The sequence below is a fragment of the Giraffa tippelskirchi genome, chromosome 13, assembly GCF_054371585.1.
Source record: "Giraffa tippelskirchi isolate mGirTip1 chromosome 13, T2T-mGirTip1v1.2.pri, whole genome shotgun sequence".
NCBI classification, from domain to species: Eukaryota; Metazoa; Chordata; class Mammalia; order Artiodactyla; family Giraffidae; genus Giraffa; species Giraffa tippelskirchi.
The window spans coordinates 89,655,333-89,675,905 of NC_137287.1; the positions used below are offsets into that span (position 1 = coordinate 89,655,333).

Below are 20,573 nucleotides of genomic sequence, written 5' to 3' on the forward strand. Positions count from 1 at the left end.
GCTGGGTTTATGATCCTGCAGTGACAGCATATGTGGGGAGTTTGCAGGGGAGGGGAGAGGGGCTGGCATATAAATAAACTTGGAAAGCACGTTGAAGTCACGCAGCTGTCACTGCTCCTATGTCTTAATCACCAGATATATTGGAATGGTTCTTTTTCCCAACTTCAAAGTGGCTGCTCAGCACAAAGACTTGTTGGCCATCACAGTGATGTGGCTACTATGTAACAAAAACAAGTAAATCTGATTAAGATAGAAATGCAGTAAGCCTAAGCCTAACGTTTTAGCTGCTTTTGTCTTATGTGGATAATTTGAAATGTTACTCATCATATGTTGACGTCTATTGTAGTTTTATTTGAAGTATGAGGCCCCTGTGAGTTAACTAGTCAGTCATGGAGAACTAGATTATATTGAAACATGAAATAAGGTCTGTTTGGCAAAAGCACATGCAGGGGAGATGAAGAGAAGGAATGAATGCAGTGTCTGAAACATTAAGGAGGTCATTTGAATGGTCCTCAGGAGTCTGACAAAACATCCCACCTCCACCCTCCTCTCTCTAACAGGTGAGGTTTTTCTGGGCTGTGATCTAAGAAATTTCCCTTAAGGGTGTGTGTCAGGTGGCTCAAGCAGCCTTAACAAAGCACTTTAAACACAGCTTAAACAACTTTCATTCCTTGGTTTGCAATCCTGGAGGCTGGAAGTCTGAGATCACAGTGTCAGCAGTTTCTTCTGAGGCCTCTCTGCTGGGCATGTAGACAGCTGTCTTCTCTGTGGGTGTCTGTGACCTCATCTTTTCTTACAAGGACACCAGTTAGATTGAATTAGGGCCCATCCTGGTGGCTTCATTTATGCCTTAATTATCTTTTTAAAGATCACTGTCTCAGACTTCCTTGGTGGTCCAGTGATTAAGAATCCACCTGCCAATGCAGAGGACATGGGTTCAATCCCTGGTCTGGGAAGATTCCACATGCCACAGAGCAACTAAGCCCTTGCACCACAACTACTAAAGCCTGTGCGCCCTTGCCCATGCTCCACAACAAGAGAAGCCACTGCAGCAAGAAGCCCCCACACCACAACTGGAGAGTAGCCCTTGCTCACCACAACTGGAGAAAGCCTGTAGGCAGCAATGAAGACTCAGTACAGCCGTGAATAAATTTGTTTTTAAAAAAGACCACTTTCTCCAAACACAGTCACCTTCTGAGGACCTGGGGATTAGACTCCAACATGTGAATTTCGAGAGGACGTAGTTCAGTACTTAACAGTCTGGGCACTTCTGGAACAGGGAGATGAGATGTGGGGAGCTGGGCTCTCTACTGATGGCCTGTGTTTAGGGGCTGATGCCAGCTGTTATTTCATGGCTATCTCCAGGCTCAGACTCTGGAAGAGTAGTTGTTGGTACCATGAGCTGCCCGTGTGTTCCTCTCCTGGCACATCTGTCTGCATGTCTGGTAACACCAGTGCTTGTGTCCCTTTATCTGTGTGATTCCCACTGTCACTCAGAGGTAGGCACTGTCATTATCACCTCCTTTTACAGGATGAGGGATGGAGGCATAGGAAGGTCAGTAACCAGTCCCAGATGATGAGCTCTGAGACGTGGACCTGAGGACTAGTCAGGTGACTCCTGGTGGCCCAGCCCTCAGCTCCCATGTACGATTTCCACATGCTGACTAGTGTGCCTGGGATCAAGGGTCTCCAGAGTCCAAGCACCTGCATTGGTTGCACTGTTGCTACATTTGAAGCTTACCTAGGAGTTCAGGTTAATACTTCTCGGCCTCAAGTCTCACTTGGTGTAATATCTCTTAATGTACACATGTTCACTGCCACAGCAGTCAGTCTCTTCACTTCAGGCTGATTCGGGACTTGCCAATCAACCTACTTGTTAAAATTAGCTGCAACCTCAGAACAATACCCATGACTGAGGTGGTTTCCAGACATTTGCAGAACAGCTAAAATTTGAGTCCCCGGCATACAGGTTCCCAGCAAAGTCGACTGGACATGCCCTGGCTTCTTGTTTAGCACAGTCTGTAAACAGTATTCTTTCCGTGATCTCTTAGGTGTTCTGTTTTTCCTCATTCTTTTGCTTTTCATTAGTGAGTTCACAGTTTAAACTGGCTTTCATTTGTAGTGCCAAGGTAGGCAGTGGCCACAGGAGAAAGGCTTTCCAGTACCCGCTCCCCTTTAACAGCACAAAATATTACGCATCTGTCGTGTAGAATTATAGAATCGTGACAAACTAGTTAAATCTTACTAGTTTCTGTGTCGTAAGGCTTAACAAATCAAAATTAATAGTATAATACCCATTATTAGAACTTGCTATGTATCAAATGACATCACGAGTCTCATTTGACATATTCAAAATATTTATGTATGGTTGGTTGCACCTGGGCTTTGCTGTGTGTGGACTTTCTCCAGTTGCTGAGAGCAGGAGCTACTCTCTATTGTGGTGTGTGGGCTTCTCACTGTGGTGGCTTCTCTTGTTGAGCTTAGGCTCTAGGCTCATGGGTTTCAATAGTCTCAGCATGCAGGCTCAGTCAATGTGGCACACAGGCTTAGTTCCTGAACCAAGGATTGAACCCATGTTCCCTGCATTAGCAGATGGGTTCTTATCCACTGTACCACCAGGGAAGTCATGTGTCTTATTTAATAAATGCAAAATTGTACCTTCTCCATTTAACCATTTAAGTTCTTAAGTTTTATCATCAGGTAATGTGATAATTACCTGATAGTGTGATCACTCACCTAGAGCCAGACATCTTGGAATGTGAAGTCAAGTGGGCCTTAGGAAGCATCACTATGAACAAAGCTAGTGGAGGTGGTGGAATTCCAGTTGAGCTATTTCAAATCCTAAAAGATAATGCTCTGAAAGTGCTGCACTCAATATGCCCGGCAAATATGGAAGACTCAGCAGTGGCCACAGGACTGGACAAGGTCAGTTTTCATTCCAATCCCAAAGAAAGGCAATGCCAAAGAATGCTCAAACTACTGCACAATTGCACTCATCTCACACGCTAGTAAAGTAATGCTCAAAATTCTCTAAGCCAGGCTTCAGCAATATGTGAACCGTGAATACTTGAACCAGATGTTCAAGCTGGTTTTAGAAAAGGCAGAGGAACCAGAGATCAAATTGCCAACATCTGCTGGATCATGGAAAAAGCAAGAGAGTTCCAGAAAAACATCTGTTTCTGTTTTATTGACTATGCCAAAGCCTTTGACTGTGTGGATCACAATAAACTGTGGAAAATGCTGAAAGAGCTGGGACTACCAGACCACCTGACCTACCTCTTGAGAAACCTGTATTCAGGTGAGGAAGCAACAGTTAGAACTGGACATGGAACAACAGACTGGTTCCAAATAGGAAAAGGAATATATCAAGGCTATATATTGTCACCCTACTTATTTAACTTACATGCAGAGTACATCATGAGAAATGCTGGGCTGGATGAAGCACAGGCTGGACTCAAAATTGCTGGGAAAAATATCAATAACCTCAGATATGCAGATGACACCACCCTTATGGCAGAAAGTGAAGAAGAACTATAAGAGCCTCTTGATGAAAGTGAAAGAGGAGAGTGAAAAAGTTGGCTTAAAGCTCAACGTTCAGAAAACTAAGATCATGGTATCTGGTCCCATCACTTCATGGCAAATAGATGGGGAAACATTGAGAGACTTTATTTTTGGGGGCTCCAAAATCACTGCAGATGGTGATTGCAGCCATGAAATTAAAAGACTCTTACTCCTTGGAAGGAAAGTTATGACCAACCTAGATAGCATATTAAAAAGCAGAGACATTACTTTGCCAACAAAGGTCTGTCTAGTCAAGGTTATGGTTTTTCCAGTGGTCATGTATGGATGTGAGAGTTGGACTCGAAAGAAAGCTGATCACCGAAGAATTGATGCTTTTGAACTGTGGTGTTGGAGAAGACTCTTGAGAGTCCCTTGGACTGCAAGGTGATCCAACCAGTACATCCTAAAGGAGATCAGTCCTGAGTGTTCATTGGAAGGTCTGATGTTGAAGCTGAAACTCCAATACTCTGGCCACCTGATGCGAAGAGCTGACTCATTGGAAAATACCCTGATGCTGGGAAAGATTGAGGGCAGGAGGAGAAGGGGATGACAGAGGATGAGATGGTTGGATGGCATCACTGACTCAATGGACATGAGTTTGGGTGGGCTCCAGCAGTTAGTTTTGGACAGGGAGGCCTGGCGTGCTGCGGCTCATGGGGTCACAAAGAGTTGCACACGACTGAGCAACTGGACTGAACTGAATGGGTGGAGGGCCCACCACATGTCTCATTGTGCAGAACACAGCATCCCATACACATTAGATGTAAACAATTATTTTTTGAATGACTGGACTGTTCAGTACTGTTCATGCTAAAACAGGTACTAAAATAGCTATTATTTTTTAGATGTTCACTTTCTATCATGAATTGTTCTAAGAATTTCACATTTGTTGTTCAGTCACTCAGTCATGTCCAACTCTTTGAGACCCCATGGACTGCAGCATGCAGGCTTCCCTATCCTTCATCTCCCAGAGCTTGCTCAAACTCATGTCTGTTGAGTCGGTGATATCATCCAACCATCTTGTCCTCTGTCATCCTCTTCTCCTCCTGCCTTCAATTTTTCCCAGCATCAGGATCTTTTCAAATGAGTCAGTTCTTCGCGTCAGGTAGCCAAAAGATTGGCGCTTCAGCATCAGTCCTTCCAATGAATATTCAGGACTGATTTCCTTTGGGATTGACTGGCTTGATCTCCTTGCAGTCCAAGGGACTCTCAAGTCTTCTCCAACACCACAGTTCGAAAGCATCAATTCTTTGACACTCAAACGTCTTTATGGTCCAACTCTCACATACATATATGACTACTGGAAAAACCATAGGTTTGACTCTTTGGACCTTTGTTGGAAAAGAAATGTCTTTGCTCTTTAATACACTGTCTAGATTTGTTACAGCTTTTCTTCAAAGTGGGCTTCCCTGATAGCTCAGTTGGTAAAGAATCCACCTGTAGAGACTCAGGTTCAATTCCTGGGTTGGGAAGATCCCCTGGAGAAGGAAAAGGCAACTCCAGTATTGGGCTTCCCCTGTGGCTCAGATGGTAAAGAATCTGCCTTCAATGTGGGAGACCTGGGTTTGATCCCTGGGTTGGGAAGATCCCCTGGAAGAGGGAAAGGCTACCCACTCCAGTATTCTGGCCTGGAGAATTCCATGGACTGTATAGTCTGTGGGGTCTCAAAGAGTCAGAATCCGAGCGACTTTCACTTTTCTTCCAAGAAGCAAGCGTCTTTTACTTTCATGGATGCAGTCAGCATCTGCAGTGATTTTGGAGCCCAAGAAAATAAAGATTGTCACTGTTCCCAGTTATTCCCCATCTATTTGCCATAAAGTGATGGGACTGGATGCCATGATCTTAGTTTTTTGAATGTTGAGTTTTAAGCCAACTTTTTTCGCTGTTCTCTTTTGCTTTCACCAAGAGACTCTTTAGTTTTTCATCCCTTTCAGCCATAAGGGTGGTATTATCTGCATATCTGAGGTTATTGATATTTCTCTTGGCAATCTTGATTCCAACTTGTGCTTCATCCAGTCCAGCATTTCACAGGATGCACTCTGCATATAAGTTAAATAAACAGGGTGACAATACAGCCTTGATGTACTCCTTTCCTAATTTGGAACTAGTCCATTTTTCCACATAAGGTTCTAACTGTTGCTTCCTGACCTGCATACAAATTTCTCAGGAGGCAGATAAGGTGGTCTGGTAATCGCATCTCTTGAAGAATTTTCCACAGTTTGTTCTGATCCACACAGCCAAAAGCTTTATCGTAGTCAATGAAGCAGAAGTAGATGGTTTTCTGGAATGCCCTTGCTCTTCCGATGATCCAGTGGATGTTGGCAATTTGACGTCTGGTTCCTCTGCCTTTTTTAAATCCAGCCTGAACATCTGGTAGTTCTCGGTTCACATACTGTTGAAGCCTGATGAGAACATTTTGAGCATTACTTTGCTAGCACATGAAATGAGTGCAGTTGTGTAGCAGTTTGAACATTCTTCAGCATTGCCCTTCTTTGGGACTGGAATGAAAACTGACCTTTTCCAGTCCTGTGGCCACTGCGGAGTTTTCCAAATTTGCTGGCATATTGAGTGCCAGCAGTTTCACAGCATCATCTTTTAGGATTTGAAATAGTGCAGCTGGAATTCCATCTCTTCCACTAGCTTGTTCATAATGATGCTTCCTAAGGCCTACTCGAGTTCACACTCCAGGATGTCTGACTCGAGATGAGTAATCACACCATTGTGGTTATTTGGGTCATTAAGATATTTTGTATGGTGCTTCTGTGTATTCTTGCCACCTGTTCTTAATATCTTCTGCTTCTGTTAGCTCCATACCGTTTCTGTCCTTTTTGGTTTTTTTCATTTCTGTACTTTATTGTGCCCATTTTTGCATGAAATGTTCCCTTGGTATCTAATTTCCTTGAAGAGATCTCTAGTCTTTCCCATTCTATTGTTCTCTTGTATTTCTTCGCAGTGATCATTGAGTAAGGCTTTCTTATCTCCTTGCTATAGTTTGGAACTCTGCATTCAGGTGGATATATCTCTCCTTTTCTCCTTTGCCTTTCGCTTCTCTTCTTTTCTTCACTGTTTATAGGGCCTCCTCAGACAACCATTTTGCCTTTTTGCATTTCTTTTTCTTGGGGATAGTTTTGATAACCCCTCCTGTGCAGTGTTACAAACTTCACATATATTAACTCATTTACACATGTGTATCCAATAAGCAACTAGTTACCATTTTTCCCATTTGATAGATGAAGAGACCAAAGTATAGAGGTCAGCATGCTTTCCAAGGTCTCAAGAATTTGCAGAACAGGAAGTCAAACCCCAGGCCCTCTATGTCTAAAGCTTGAACTCTTAACTGCCTCTGCTATGACAGACAAGAAAATTACTCTGTTATGAGCAAACATATAACTTACACTATCTTTTTCCATTGGCCACTTGATGACATTATTCTAATTAAAATGTTAACAGTGAGTCATTGATGTGGGTCCTGCAGTGATATTGTGTCTGAAGTTTTACCTAACTTTGTTCATGTTGAGCAGTGTAAATTATGGTAAAGACCATCTTTATGCTGAAGTTTTTGTTCTAGTTTTTGATTCAGAATCTTGTCCTCTTCTTAGGATGTGGCACTTTGGAAAACTTAACTGCTTACGTAGCTTTCATAATAAATGTATCATGATGACCAGAAAACTTACAGTTTGCTTCTTTACAGAAAATCACTCTGCACCTCCTGATGTAACCACTTACACCTCAGAACATGCAATACAAGTAGAAAGGCCACAAGGCTCCACGACGTCGCGGACAGCCCCGAAGTATGGCAATGCTGAGCTCATGGAGACTGGCGATGGTATGTCTTCCAGCAAGTTTTCCTCCTTTGTAAATTCCAAGTGCCCTTCTATGCCCTGACTGGATGTGTTTCTTCTAAGGACACAGTCGGCTCATGAGCTCATAGGGCCTTCATGAGCTTCCCTAGAAGGTGGCACAGTTACAGGAAGTGCAGACTGTCTCCAAGGGGCAAGAGTTACTCCTTGTTGTAGGAGTTGAGTCATGAGAAGAAAAAAATTTGATAAAATCCTGCTGGTTTTGGTAGTGAATGATGTTGATTCCACAGTTACAAAATTAGTGCAGGTGTCAACACTATGAACAGGTACTTGGAAGGTCAATATGGAGCTAAAAGCAACCGAAATAATTGACAGAGATGGGCAGTGTGGTGCTTTAGACTTTGGAAGAAAGAGGGTCCTTTTCTCCCTCCATGTTGAATAAAGTGTTAGTGATTTGTGTACAGCCATTGGGGTTCTCTGATTCCTCGAATCTTTCATGTTTGCATGCTCTAACATCTTCCTTTTACCCATCCTGAAGTGACAGGCTGGAACATGAACTTCATGCTTTATTCTGCTTTCCTTGACCTCCAGGGTCATGACAGTTAGCATGGAACCTGATGATGAGGTTAAGTGTTCTTTTCTTGAAAGATGTCTGTAGTAGCTTCTGTGTGCTTTCTATACTGCTGAGCTTGTGTCTGTGACACAGTGTCTTAGGGGTGATGAGGATGCCTGAACCCAGCCTCTAACAGGCTGATGCCTCTTCACTATGGTCAGAGCCCAAGGTCGCTGGATTGTGAGTTCCCTGTTAGTACATCTGGAGTCAGTCCAGTGTCCGGTATGATTGGTTTCTCTGGACTGCTCCTCAGTGTTGATGTCTGTGTAGTCCTCCACTAAATCCATTGTTTATTGAATCCGTCATTACTGTTGTCCTTGTCTTCACCACTTTAGTAACTTTGTTGTCTTTGAAATTCATCATCTTCACCTCCTCTCCCAGGTAAACTCATCTGATGTCCAGTCCAGTGATGTGATAGCATCTTGTATCAGAACCACATGGGGCAGTTGTTGGAAAACAGATTCTGGGCCCCAGACCAGACCTAACACATGAGAAACTCTGAGCTGCGTCCTGGGATGATGTGTGTGTTCTGTTTAAGCTGGAGCACCAGTGGCCTTGAGAAGTAATCTCTGATTCATCCAAACCACATTCAGTTGAGTTCAGTTGCTCAGTCGTGTCCTACTCTTTGCAACCCCATGGATTGCAGCACGCCAGGTTTCCCTGTCCATCACCAACTCCCAGAGCTTGCTCAAACTCTTATCCATTGAGTCGGTGATGCCATCCAACCATCTCATCCTCTGTCGTCCCCTTCTTCTCCCACCATCAATCTTTGCCAGCATCAGGGTCTTTTCCAGTGAGTCAGTTCTTCGTATCAGGTGGCCAAAGTATGGGAGTTTCAGCTTCAGCTGAAGCTGCGTATCTGAGGTTATTGATGTTTCTCCTGGCAATTTTGATTCCAGCTTCATCCAGTCCAGCTTTTCTCATGATAAACTCTGCATATAAGTTAAATAAGCAGGGTGACAATATACAGCCTTGACGTACTCCTTTCCCGATTTGGAACCAGTCTGTTGTTCCATGTCTGGTTCTAACTGTTGTTTCCTGACCTGTATACAGATTTCTCAGGAGGCAGGTCAGGTGGTCAGGTATTCTCATCTCTTTGAGAATTTTCCACAGTTTGTTGTGATCTACACAAAGGCTTTGGCATAGTCAGTGAAGCAGAAGTAGTTGTTTCTCTGGAACTCTTGCTTTTTCAATGATCCAGCGGATGTTGGCAAATTTGCTGGCATATTGAGTGCAGCACTTTCACAGCATCATCTTTTAGGATTTGAAATAGCTCAACTGGAATTCCATCACCTCCACTAGCTTTGTTCATAGTAATGCTTCCTAAGGCCCCCTTGACTTCGCATTCCAGGATGTCTGGCTCCATTTGAGTTATCACACCATTGTGATTATCTGGGTTGTGAAGATCTTTTTCATACAGTTCTTCTGTATATTCTTGTCACTTCTTCTTAATATCTTCTGCTTCTTTTAGGTCCATACCATTTCTGTCCTTTATTGTGCCCATCTTTGCATGAAATGTTCTCTTGGTATCTCTAATTTTGAAGAGATCTCTAGTCTTTCCCATTCTATTGTTTTCCTCTATTTCTTTGCATTGATTATTGAGGAAGGCTTTCTTATTTCTCCTTGCTATTCTTTGGAACTCTGCATTCAGATGGATGTATCTTTCCTTTTCTCCTTTGTCTTTAGTGTCTCTTCTTTTCTCAGCTATTTGTAAGGCCTCCTCAGACAACCATTTTACCTTTTTGTCTTTCTTTTTCTTGGGGATGGTATTGATCACTGCGTCCTGTACAATGTCACAAACCTCTGTCCATAGTTCTTCAGGCACTCTGTCAGATCTGATCCCTTGAATCTATTTGTTACTTCCTCTTTGTAATCGTAAGGGATTTGATTTAGGTCATACCTGAATGGTCTAGTGGTTTTCCCTACTTTCTTCAATTTAAGTCTGATTAGCTGAGGCCAGCTAACCAGATTAGCTGGGACTATTTTATAGGGAAATATTATGTTTAGATATTGAGAATTCTGGGTTGTATATTTTTTCATATTTTCAAGATTGTAAAATATTTAATGTCTCAATTCTGAAAGTGCTCATAGACTATTTTGAGACTATTAAAATGGTTATTTGATAGAAAAATTTCCTTGAAAGCTGTCATACTCATTGCAAAAGCTGAGTTCCTGTTTTTGTGACACTGTGTGGTGGACAGCTTCCCAGGTGGCGTTAGTGGTAAAGAACCCACCTACCAGTGCAGGAGACATAGGAGATACGGGTTTGATCCCTGGGTCAGGAAGATCCTCTGAGGAAGGCGTGGCAGCCCAGTCCAGTATTCTTGCCTGGCGAACCCAGTGGACAGAGGAGTCTGACGGGCTACAGTCCGTGGATTCACAAAGTGTCAGACTTGACTGAGAGACTGAACACATACGTGTGCCATGGATAAAGGGCTCTGGCTCAGTCAGAACAGGAAAGACCTCCTGTGGTTGTGGTTTTTCTCTCCAAGAGCTTAGAAGTTTCTCGGTCTGTAATTTACAGGTTCAGGTTTCTAAGCACCTTTGAATAGGAATGAAATCTGCCTGCAGAGGAGGGTACATTTGATCCAGTTATGGCTTCAGTGTCTTGGTGCTCCTTTTGTTCATTTATTTAAAATTTTAAAAATTTCATGTCTTTTTCACTGATCATTTTCAAAACTATGTAACATTTATTATCCTAAGAAACATAAGGTGGGGTTTATTTTTTACAGTACACGTGGATAAATATTAATATATGTGAATTCTGTGTTAATATCAGAAATTTAATTTGAGACTTTTGGTTGCTTTGCTTCCAGGATGTATTCCCTAAATGTTCACTCAGGAGAGTGGGTCTGAAAGGCATATAGAAGGGACCCAGCTGTCATGTGCAAGAGGAGAGTGGCACTTGTAGCACCTCAGGTCCCCGTACTTTCATTGGGAGGTGCCAGGATGGCAACTAGAGGTCAAGCACAGGTGGTCTCAGGGGAGACTGGGACTTGGGGAATGTCTCGCTGCTTCATCAGCTTTCTGATCAGACAGAGAGGAACCTAGGACGGCTACGGATGAGGAGATGGCAGACCCTTTTTTAGGAACAGAGGTGGGACCAAGCCCAGTCTGTGGTCTGGAGCTGTTCCCAAGGTCACCAGAGCCGGACAGCTCACAGTGTAAAGAGAATCATTTCTGCTCCATCTTTATTCTCTGTCGAGGCTTCCCTGAAAGGCCACATGCTGGGACCACTCTCCTCAGAGTGTTCTTGTTGACAGAAGTCATCTGGGGACACAGAGGGCACCAGGCTGAGATGGGACAGACAGCCATTTTCACTGTGGCTGCTTGTTCATGGTGGTTTGTGCTGAGAGTCAGTCCACCTGCCTCATGATTCTGTTTTCAGGTGTGCCTGTAAGTAGCCGCGTATCTGCAAAGATCCAGCAGCTTGTCAATACCCTCAAACGACCCAAACGACCACCCTTACGGGAATTCTTCGTCGATGACTTTGAAGAACTACTAGAAGGTGAAGGAGCCCCTTCCTACCCCCTTGTCCAGTGTTTCTGTGACCCCATAAACTGTAGTTATTTCTTGACCAAGGTTATTTGATCTTTAAAAACAATAATCTTGGTGTTCACAGGAAACAGGAATCCTGCCTAGAAACTGTAGGTACTGTTCTGCAGGATTCCTTTAAACATATGCTCAGTCCTAAAACAGCTGGGTCAATACCACTGGTACTGATTCTGAGCAGCATATGATTTTGTCCCATGAGCTAGTCCTCTTTCTAAGGACTCTGTGAAGCTACAGGAATGCAAGGAAATCAGACAACCTGAGCTCAGCAAGCAGTGCATTCCCTCTGCATAGGCTTTAGAGAAATGCAGAGTTAGCTGTGGGAATCTTGCCTTGCTGCCTCTCTGGACAGCTTCAGGAGCTGGGTGTCTTCACTCTGAACACTCCTGAGTCTTTTAAGACAAGAAAACCTAAAATTGAAACAAAGTACTGCTTGTTGTATCAAACCCAGTCTCCTTATTTTCTTGGTCTTTGTGCCACAAGTAAGACATAGTTGATTTTCTGGCCAGCAGGTGGAAATCATCTGTCATACGCTATAACAGAAACCTTCCCAGAATTAAAAAGGATCACCTCTCAGATTCTCACCCATCTAAAGAGTTGGGCAGATTGTTTTTATTATAGGGCATTTATCTTTGTTTTACTTAAGAAAATATGAGCTGTGCTAGTTACTCATAGTAGTTGTAGCAAATTCAAATTTACATCTCCATATTTAAGGGCACAGTATACTTCAGCCAGATTTGAACTCTTTGGAGTCTATAATTACTGGTGTATATTGAGAATTGATGTTTTAAACATGGCTATTGTAATGTTAGACTCTAGGCATGTTAAAATGCATAGTTTTACTTGTCAATTTATAAATGCATTCAGGTCTCCCTAAGTTCCACATCCTGACATTGCCTTGGATGTTGGAAGAATTACGTGCTTTCGTTATATCCGTGAGGCTCATATGTCAGTTGTAGCTCTAATTCTAGAAAAGCACCTGCGCATGTTTCCTGTAATAAATTTCTAACTCAAGTATAAGTCTTCTAGCTTCTTTAAAATGAATAAGAAGTGATTGTATGGATGGATGTATTTTTCTTGAAAATCTTCTGTGTTCAAATGTATTTAGTTCAACAACCAGATCCAAACCAGCCAAAGCCAGAGGGAGCCCAGATGTTGGCGATGCGTGGGGAGCAGCTGGGTGTGGTTACAAATTGGCCCCCATCTTTAGAAGCAGCGTTACAGCGATGGGGGACCATCTCACCAAAGGCCCCATGCTTGACCACGATGGACACAAATGGAAAACCTCTCTACATCCTCACTTACGGTAATCCTTTGAGGCTTATCCACCTTTGTCTGCTGTGCCTGCAGACAACTGCCACTTTCAGGGTGGCAGTTTATATTTGTGTTACCTTATGTTTCCAATATGGAAATAAATGGAACCCAAAAGGAAATATTGGATTGGCCAAAAAGTTCATTTGCGTTTTCCTGTAAGATACTATTGAAAACCCAAATGAACTTTTGGGCCAAGCCAGTATAGGAAAATTATTTGATTTGAATGTGAAAAGTTAATATTTGTTGAATGTTTTTGAGTAAAAACCAGAAAGTGATACAAAAATTAGTGACTATAACTCTAATAATAAGATGTTGGATTTTACCTCTTGGAATGTATATTAAATTAATGCTTTGAAGAAAGATTGGTAGTTAAAGAAATGAAACAAGAAAGAATGTATATAGAACTCTTTGACATGCATTATTCAGAAGAAATAAAATCTGTTTCTGCAGTGCTTTTTTAGCAAGCAAGGGAAGCAAACTTTAACTCCTTATTCAGTATGATTAATGCAGTCCATAAACTTTTGGAAATAGTTAACTATACAAGAGAGATTCCTTTTTCTTTGCTGCACAGATAGGGGGCCATGGAGAAAGCAAATTGTCAGGTCATTTTCACACACTCTGCCACAGTGTTGCAAAGAAATCAGCTTCATAACTAAAAGACAAAATGGCTTATATCTGTGCGTGTGAGGTTACATTATCATTTTTAACTTCCGGTTTTATTTCTATGATAATAATGCTCTTCTAATTGCAGGTAGGAAAGAAACTGTTTTCTCCATTAGCAATGGAGGTCAAGAGCCAGGTGTTGTGTTAAGTAACATAGCCCAGCTTTTAGTGGGGCCTAGAAGGCCCCTACTGTAGACTCCATCATTATCCTGTGCATCTCATGGAAGGAAATGGAATTTAGGAGCGTATGTTTTCATAGTCTCAATTTTTTTCTTCTGGCTTTGTTGGGAAATTCTTAGCGGACAAAGGGTATTTTACCCATAATGGGGCATAGGATTGATTTTTTAAAAAAATTATACTCTTAGAAATAGATTTTAGTCAGTCAGAAAGATAGAAGACTTTCCTGTCTGACCCTTGTCCCTGGCCAGGTTCAGACCAGGAGCTGATTGGGTGCTGTTTTCAAGCATCATTTATTGAAAGACTGTCCTTTTCCCTTTCTTGGCTCCTTTGTCATAAGTCAGTTGACATATATGCATGGGTTTATTTATGGGTTATTCTGTTTCATTGATCTATATGTCTGATTTTGTGCCAGTATCATACTGTTCTTATTACTGGTAGTTTTGTAATGTCAGGAAGCATAATGTCTCTAGCTTTGTTTTTCTTTCTTAAGATGACTTTGGCCATTTGGGGTCTTTCATGGTTTCATACAAATTTTAGAATTGTTTGTTCTATTTCTGTGAACAGTGCTGTTGGAATTTTGATTGGGATTAGATTTAGATTGCTTTGAGTAGTAACAGATTAACAAAACTGCTTTTTCTAATCCACGAGCACAGAATATCTTTCCATTTGTTTTTGTTATCTTCAGTTTCTTTATCAAAGTCTTACAGTTTTTTTTTTAATATGCAGATTTTATGAGACTTAATTTTCATTGTGCTTTTTGTAGTGGGTTTTTTTGTTTGTTTGTTTTTTGTTTGTTCTTTGCCACACCATGCGGCATGCTGGATCTTAAGTTCCCAGACGGGGATCGGACCTCTGCCCCCTGCAGTGGAAGCACGAGGCCTCAAACCACTGGACCTCCAGGAAAGTCCCAAGTCTTAACAATTTTGAATGTACAGGTCTTTTACCTCCTAATTAAATTTATTTTGAGGTATTTTATTCCTTTTGATGCTGTTGTAAATAGAATCTTTTTCTTGGTTTCTCTTTCTGGTAGTTTATTATTAGTTTATAGACACAGCAGTTTTCTGATAACAGCAGTATATTGATTTTGTATTTTGCTACTTTACTGAATTCATTTATCACTCTGTTTTTTCTGTATTGTCTTAAAGTTTTCTATGTATAATGTCATGTTATTTGCAAGTAGTGACAGTTTTTCATCTTCCTTTTCCAGTTTGGATGATTTTTTTTTTTTTTTTGCCTGGTTACTCTGGCTAGGGCTTACAATACTATATTGAATAAACATGGCAAAAGTGAGCATCCTTGTCTTATTTCTGAATCTTAGAGGAAATGCTTCAGTTTTTCACTGTTGAGTATGCTGTTAGCTGTGAATTTGTCATATAGGACTTTTATTTTGTTGAGGTATGTTTTCTCTGTACCCACTTTGTTGAGAGTTTTTATCATAAATGGATATTGAATTTTTAAATGTTTTTCCTGCATCGGCTGAGATGGTCATATGATTTTTATCCTTCATTCTGTTAATGTGCCGTATTAATCACATTAATTGATTTGTGGATGTTGAACCATCCTTGCATCTCTGGAATAAATCCCATTTGATCATGGTGTATGATCATCTTAACGTTATTGAATTTGGTTTGCTAATATATTGTTGAGGATTTGTGCATCTGTGTTCTTCAGGCCTCTAATTTTCTCATGGTGTCCTTGTCTTGTTTTGATACCAGGATAACACAGGCCTTGTAAAATGAGTTTGAAAGTATTTTCTCATCTTTTGTTTTTTGGAAGAATTTATAAGACTGCTTTAGTGGTGATGAATTTCTTTAGCTTTTTGCTTGTCTGGAAAACTTGATCTGTCCTTCAGTTCTGAATGATAACTTTGCCTGGGAGAATGTTCCTGGTTGGGAATTTTTTTTCATTCTCCTTTCTACATCAGTCAAGAACTGTTGTATTGTCTTTAATTTAAGTCAGCAATTTGCTGTTTATTTTTTCTATTAGAAGAATATTTCTAGAACTTTGCCAAAGTGTGTTGTTGCCTTTTTCAAATTGTCTGTTGTAAATTAGCTTTTGTATGACTTTATGATGATATCAACTTTAATATTCCAAACTGAGAATTAAGTTGAAATTTTTAAGAAAATATAATGGTGCTAATTGATTGTAATTGAGGTGTTAGTTTACAACACATTGATTTTTTCTTCAGTTAAAACAAGGTGATTGTAATTGTTTTTTCAGCCAAAATAATTTCCTAATGTTCACATTAAAGAAATCGGACAGCACAAAGTATTTGTGATTTCTTTAGGAAAAAAATGACTCCCTGAGTTATTTCTAATGGCTAGTAACTATTTGGGGAGAAAATACAATCACCAAACAAAAACCAAATGTAAAGTAGCCAGTCTTGAGGAGATGGAGTTAAGGAAGGTGGAAGGGGGCGTGAATAAAATATCATAGTAATTACTCTCAGTACTCAAGAAGTAGGCTCAAATGAATACCATAATTTTGTGCTTTTTACAGCTTGCTTAATATGCTGTTAATAAAAACAAACATTTGTTGAGCACATACTATGAACCAGGAATGTCTAGAAATTAAGGAATCAGAAACAATGGAAAAGTCCTCTTTGTCCCCTAATCACTAAGGGGGGAGACAAGTTGATAAATCCATTGGTAGGAAGACAGGAGCAGCCCTAAATTGTGTTGCTACAGAATCCAATATGAAATAAGACAAATTCAGATTCTTTTCATTCAAACTGTATGTTAATTTAGCTTTTACATTTTAAATAGGAAAGAGATTAGAACAGAGATTGCATTTATAGGAAATAGTTCAAATTGTTGTTATCTTTACTATACTATTGTTTCCCTGGTGGCTCAGCTGGTAAAGAATCCACCAGCAATGCAGGAGATCCTGGTTCGATTCCTGGGTCAGGAAGATCTGCTGGAGAAGGCATAGGCTACCCACTCCAATGTTCTTGGGCTTCCCTCGTGGCTCAGATGGTAAAGAATCTGCCTGCAGTGTGGGAGACCTGGGATTGATCCCTGGATTGGGAAGATACCCTGAAGAAGGGAATGGGTATGCACTCCAGTATTCTGGCCTGGAAAATACCATGGACAGAGGAGCCTGGCAGGCAGCAGTCCATGGGGTCACAAAGAGTAGAACAAGACTGAGCGACTTTCACTTTACTATTATTGCAAGTCTCTTAACACCTTGACTGCTCCTGAAAGCTTATAGAACCTAAATGTTGTAAAAGGCCTTTATGTGTCCAAGAATTCATGTTAGATTTTAAAAGTCATTTTGATTCAATCTCAGACTGTTTGCTATCACCTAGACCTGCTGAGAAAATGACTGGCACTGGGAGGAAGGCAGGGATTTGAATCTGCAGGTTCTTCAAAACTGGTCATTTTTCTTATGTTCTTATAAGTCTTTTTAATCCTGCTTTGTAGAAGTTTTTTCCCAGAGTTCAAAACTTTAGTTCAAAATTCTTACCATAATCTTTATCTAAATTCAAGGGTTACTGTCTAAAAACCCTAAAACTCTGAAGTTAGGAAAAATTAAAGTTGAGAAACTTAGGACATAGGAAAGGAGGGGTATCAGACCCTACAGCACCCATCCTAAGTAGCCTTTATGTTTCTTGCAATCACACAAATCACTTAACGATTATACAGTGGAAGTGACAAATAGATTCAGAGGAAAATTCCATGGACAGAGGAGCCATGATCCGATAGAGTACCTGAAGAACTATGGACAAAGGCTCGTGACATTGTACAGGAGGCAGTGATCGAGACCATCTCTAAGAAAAAGAAATGTAAAAAGGCAAAATGGTTGTCTGAGGAGGCCTTACAAAAAGCTGAGAAATGAACAGAAGCTTAAGGCGAAGGAGAAAAGGAAAGATACACCCATCTGAATGTGGAGTTCCAAAGAATAGCAAGGAGAAATAAGAAAGCCTTCTTCAATGATCAGTGCAAAGAAATAGAGGAAAACAATAGAATGGGAAAGACTAGAGAGCTCTTCAAGAAAATTAGAGATACCAAGGGAACATTTCATGCAAAGATGGGCACAGTAAAGGACAGAAATGGTATGGACCTAACAGAAGCAGAAGGTATTAAGAAGAGGTGGCAAGAATACACAGAAGAACTATACAAAAAAGATCTTCATGACCCAGATAATCACTATGGTGTGATCACTTACCTAGAGGCAGACCTCCTGGAATGTAAAGTCAAGTGGGCCTTAGGAAGCATCACTATGAACAAGGCTAGTGGAGGTGACGGAATTCCAGTGGAGCTATTTCAAATCCTGAAAGATGGTGCTGTGAAAGTGCTGCACTCAATATGCCAGCAAATTTGGAAGACTCAGCAGTGGCCACAGGACTGGAAAAAGTCCGTTTTCATTCCAGTCCCCCAAAAAGGTAATGCCAAAGAATGCTCTAACTACCGCACAGTTGCACTCATCTCACATGCTAGTAAAGTAATGCTCAAAATTCTCTAAGCCAGGCTTCAACATTACGTGAACTGTGTACTTCCAGATGTTCAAGTATTTAGAAAAGGCACAGGAACCAGAAATCAAATTGCCAACATCCTTTGGATCATGTGAAAAAGCAAGAGAGTTCCAGAAAACCATCTACTTCTGCTTTATTGACTACACCAAAGCTTTCGACTGTGTGGATCACAAGAAACTGGAAAATTCTGAAAGTGGTGGGAATACCAGAACACCTGACCTGCCACCTGTGAAATCTGTATGCAGGTCAAGAAGCAACAGTTAGAACCAGACATGAAACAACAGACTAGTTCCAAATCGGGAAAGGAGTACATCAAGGCTGTATATTGTCACCCTGCTTATTTAACTTATATGCAGAGTACATCATGAGAAATGCTGGGCTGGATGAAGCACAAGCTGGAATCAAGGTTGCCAGGAGAAACATTAAACATCAATAACCTCAAATACACAGATGACACCACGCTTCTGGCAGAAAGTGAAGAAGAACTAAAGAGCCTCTTGATGAAAGTGAAAGAGGAGAGTGAAAAAGCTGGCTTAAAACTCAACATTCAGAAAACTAAGATCATGGCATCTGGTTCCATCCCCTCATGGCAAATAGGTGGGGAAGCACTGGAAACAGAGACTTAATTTTGGGGGGGCTCCAAAATCATTGCAGATGGTGACTGCAGCCATGAAATGAAAAGACGCTTGCTCCTTGGAAGAAGAGCTATGACCCACCTAGACAGCATATTAAAAAGCAGAGACATTACTTTGCCAACAAAGGTCCATCTAGTCAAAGCTACGGTTTGTCCAGTAATCATGTATGGATGTGAGAGTTGGACGGTGAAGAAAGCTGAGCGCCGAAGAATTGATGCTTTTGAACTGTGGTGTTGGAGAAGACTCTTGAGAGTCCCTTGGACTGCAAGGAGATTCAACCAGTCAATCCTAAAGGAAATCAGCCCTGAATATTCGTTGGAAGGACTGATGCTAAAGCTGAAACTCCAATACTTTGGCCACCTGATGCGAAGAACTGACTCATTGGAAAAGACCCTGATGCTGGGAAGGATTGAAGAGGGGAGGAGAAGGGGACAACAGAGGATGAGATGGTTGGATGGCATCACTGACTTGGTGGACATGAGTTTGAGTAAGCTCCAGGAGTTGGTGATAGGGAACCAGACAGGGAAGCCTGGTATGCTGCAGTCCATGGGGTTTGCAAAGAGTCAGATATCACTGAACTGAACCACACAAAACAGGACTCATTTGAAAAGGAAAATGCGTGTCATTTTGAACAACATAAATTAGTGGTAACTCACTAATGCCATGGTCCCTCCCCTGTTTTACTCCCTAGAAATCCTCCCCTACTTCTGTGATGGTAGTTAAATTCTCTGTGGCTTTGCTGTAGGTTCTTAGCACCCTAGGTGTTTGTATTTAATACCTTATTCTGGTGTTCAGGCTGCTCAGATTTTATAAGTCAGAGTTGCTGGCTTTTGTTTCCCATCTGGATTCTAAGGGTTCAGAATAACTTGAAAGCTTAAAATGAAAAAGTAATACCCTCAATATAGGTTAATGTGCATCTATATATACACAGTAGAAAATGCATGTGTACAATTAATTGTGTCTTTATAATTTGTATTGATAGGCAAACTGTGGACAAGAAGTATGAAGGTTGCTTACAACATTCTGCATAAATTAGGTACAAAACAAGAGCCTATGGTGCGACCTGGAGATAGGGTAAGTGCAATTTAAATTATTGCATCTGCAGGACATGTGATCTGAGGTGGAGAAGACACCTGCTGTTTTAAAATTGCAAAGTTTAATGCCTCCTAATACTCATATTACCAAATCAGGCTTTCTTAACATTTACCACAAGCCAGGAGAAATGATTCAGCAGATGTAACCTTTATAGTAGCTCAGTGAGCTTGACTTTAGTAGTTCTCATGGGTTATCCACAAGGAAACTGGGACTTGAGAGGATAAGAATCATATCAGATGAAGGCACGTGTCCAGAAAGTGGTGTAGCCAGTGCTCACAGACATTTCTGTCCAGCCCCAGGATGTATGTTCTTGACCCCTGACACATGTGGCCTAGTGTGAAACAGCTGTCTGTCTGGGGATGCAGGAAAGTTGTGTGCTTGTGGACTTTTTGTATCAGTCAGTGATACCAAGAATCCTTGGACCAAACCACTAGTACATTCCTTTCCTAGTATTAAATTTCTAGATACAGGCTACTGTCTTTCCTTGAAAAGCAATTTTATTCTTACTGCTGTTGCTGCTGCTGCTGCTAAGTCGCTTCATTCGTGTCCGACTCTGTGAGACCCCACAGACGGCAGCCCACCAGGCTCCCCCGTCCCTGGGATTCTCCAGGCAAGAACACTGGAGTGGGTTGCCATTTCCTTCTCCAATGCATGAAAGTAAAAAAGTGAAAGTGAAGTTGCTCAGT

At 41.3% G+C, this 20,573-nt stretch overlaps 1 protein-coding gene across 9 annotated transcripts in view; it reads left to right on the top strand.

Annotated features, from left to right (window-relative positions):
• Window positions 1–20,573, top strand: part of DIP2C (DIP2 acetate--CoA ligase C (putative)) — a 302,006-nt gene that overhangs the window by 194,988 nt on the left and 86,445 nt on the right. For all 9 annotated transcript variants that reach the window (XM_081560688.1, XM_081560689.1, XM_081560685.1 and 6 more), the window contains 4 exons: window positions 7,253–7,387; window positions 11,363–11,482; window positions 12,635–12,832; window positions 19,775–19,866. In XM_081560688.1, the coding sequence (XP_081416814.1) occupies window positions 7,253–7,387; window positions 11,363–11,482; window positions 12,635–12,832; window positions 19,775–19,866 (545 nt within the window). The remainder of the gene's footprint in view (window positions 1–7,252; window positions 7,388–11,362; window positions 11,483–12,634; window positions 12,833–19,774; window positions 19,867–20,573) is intronic.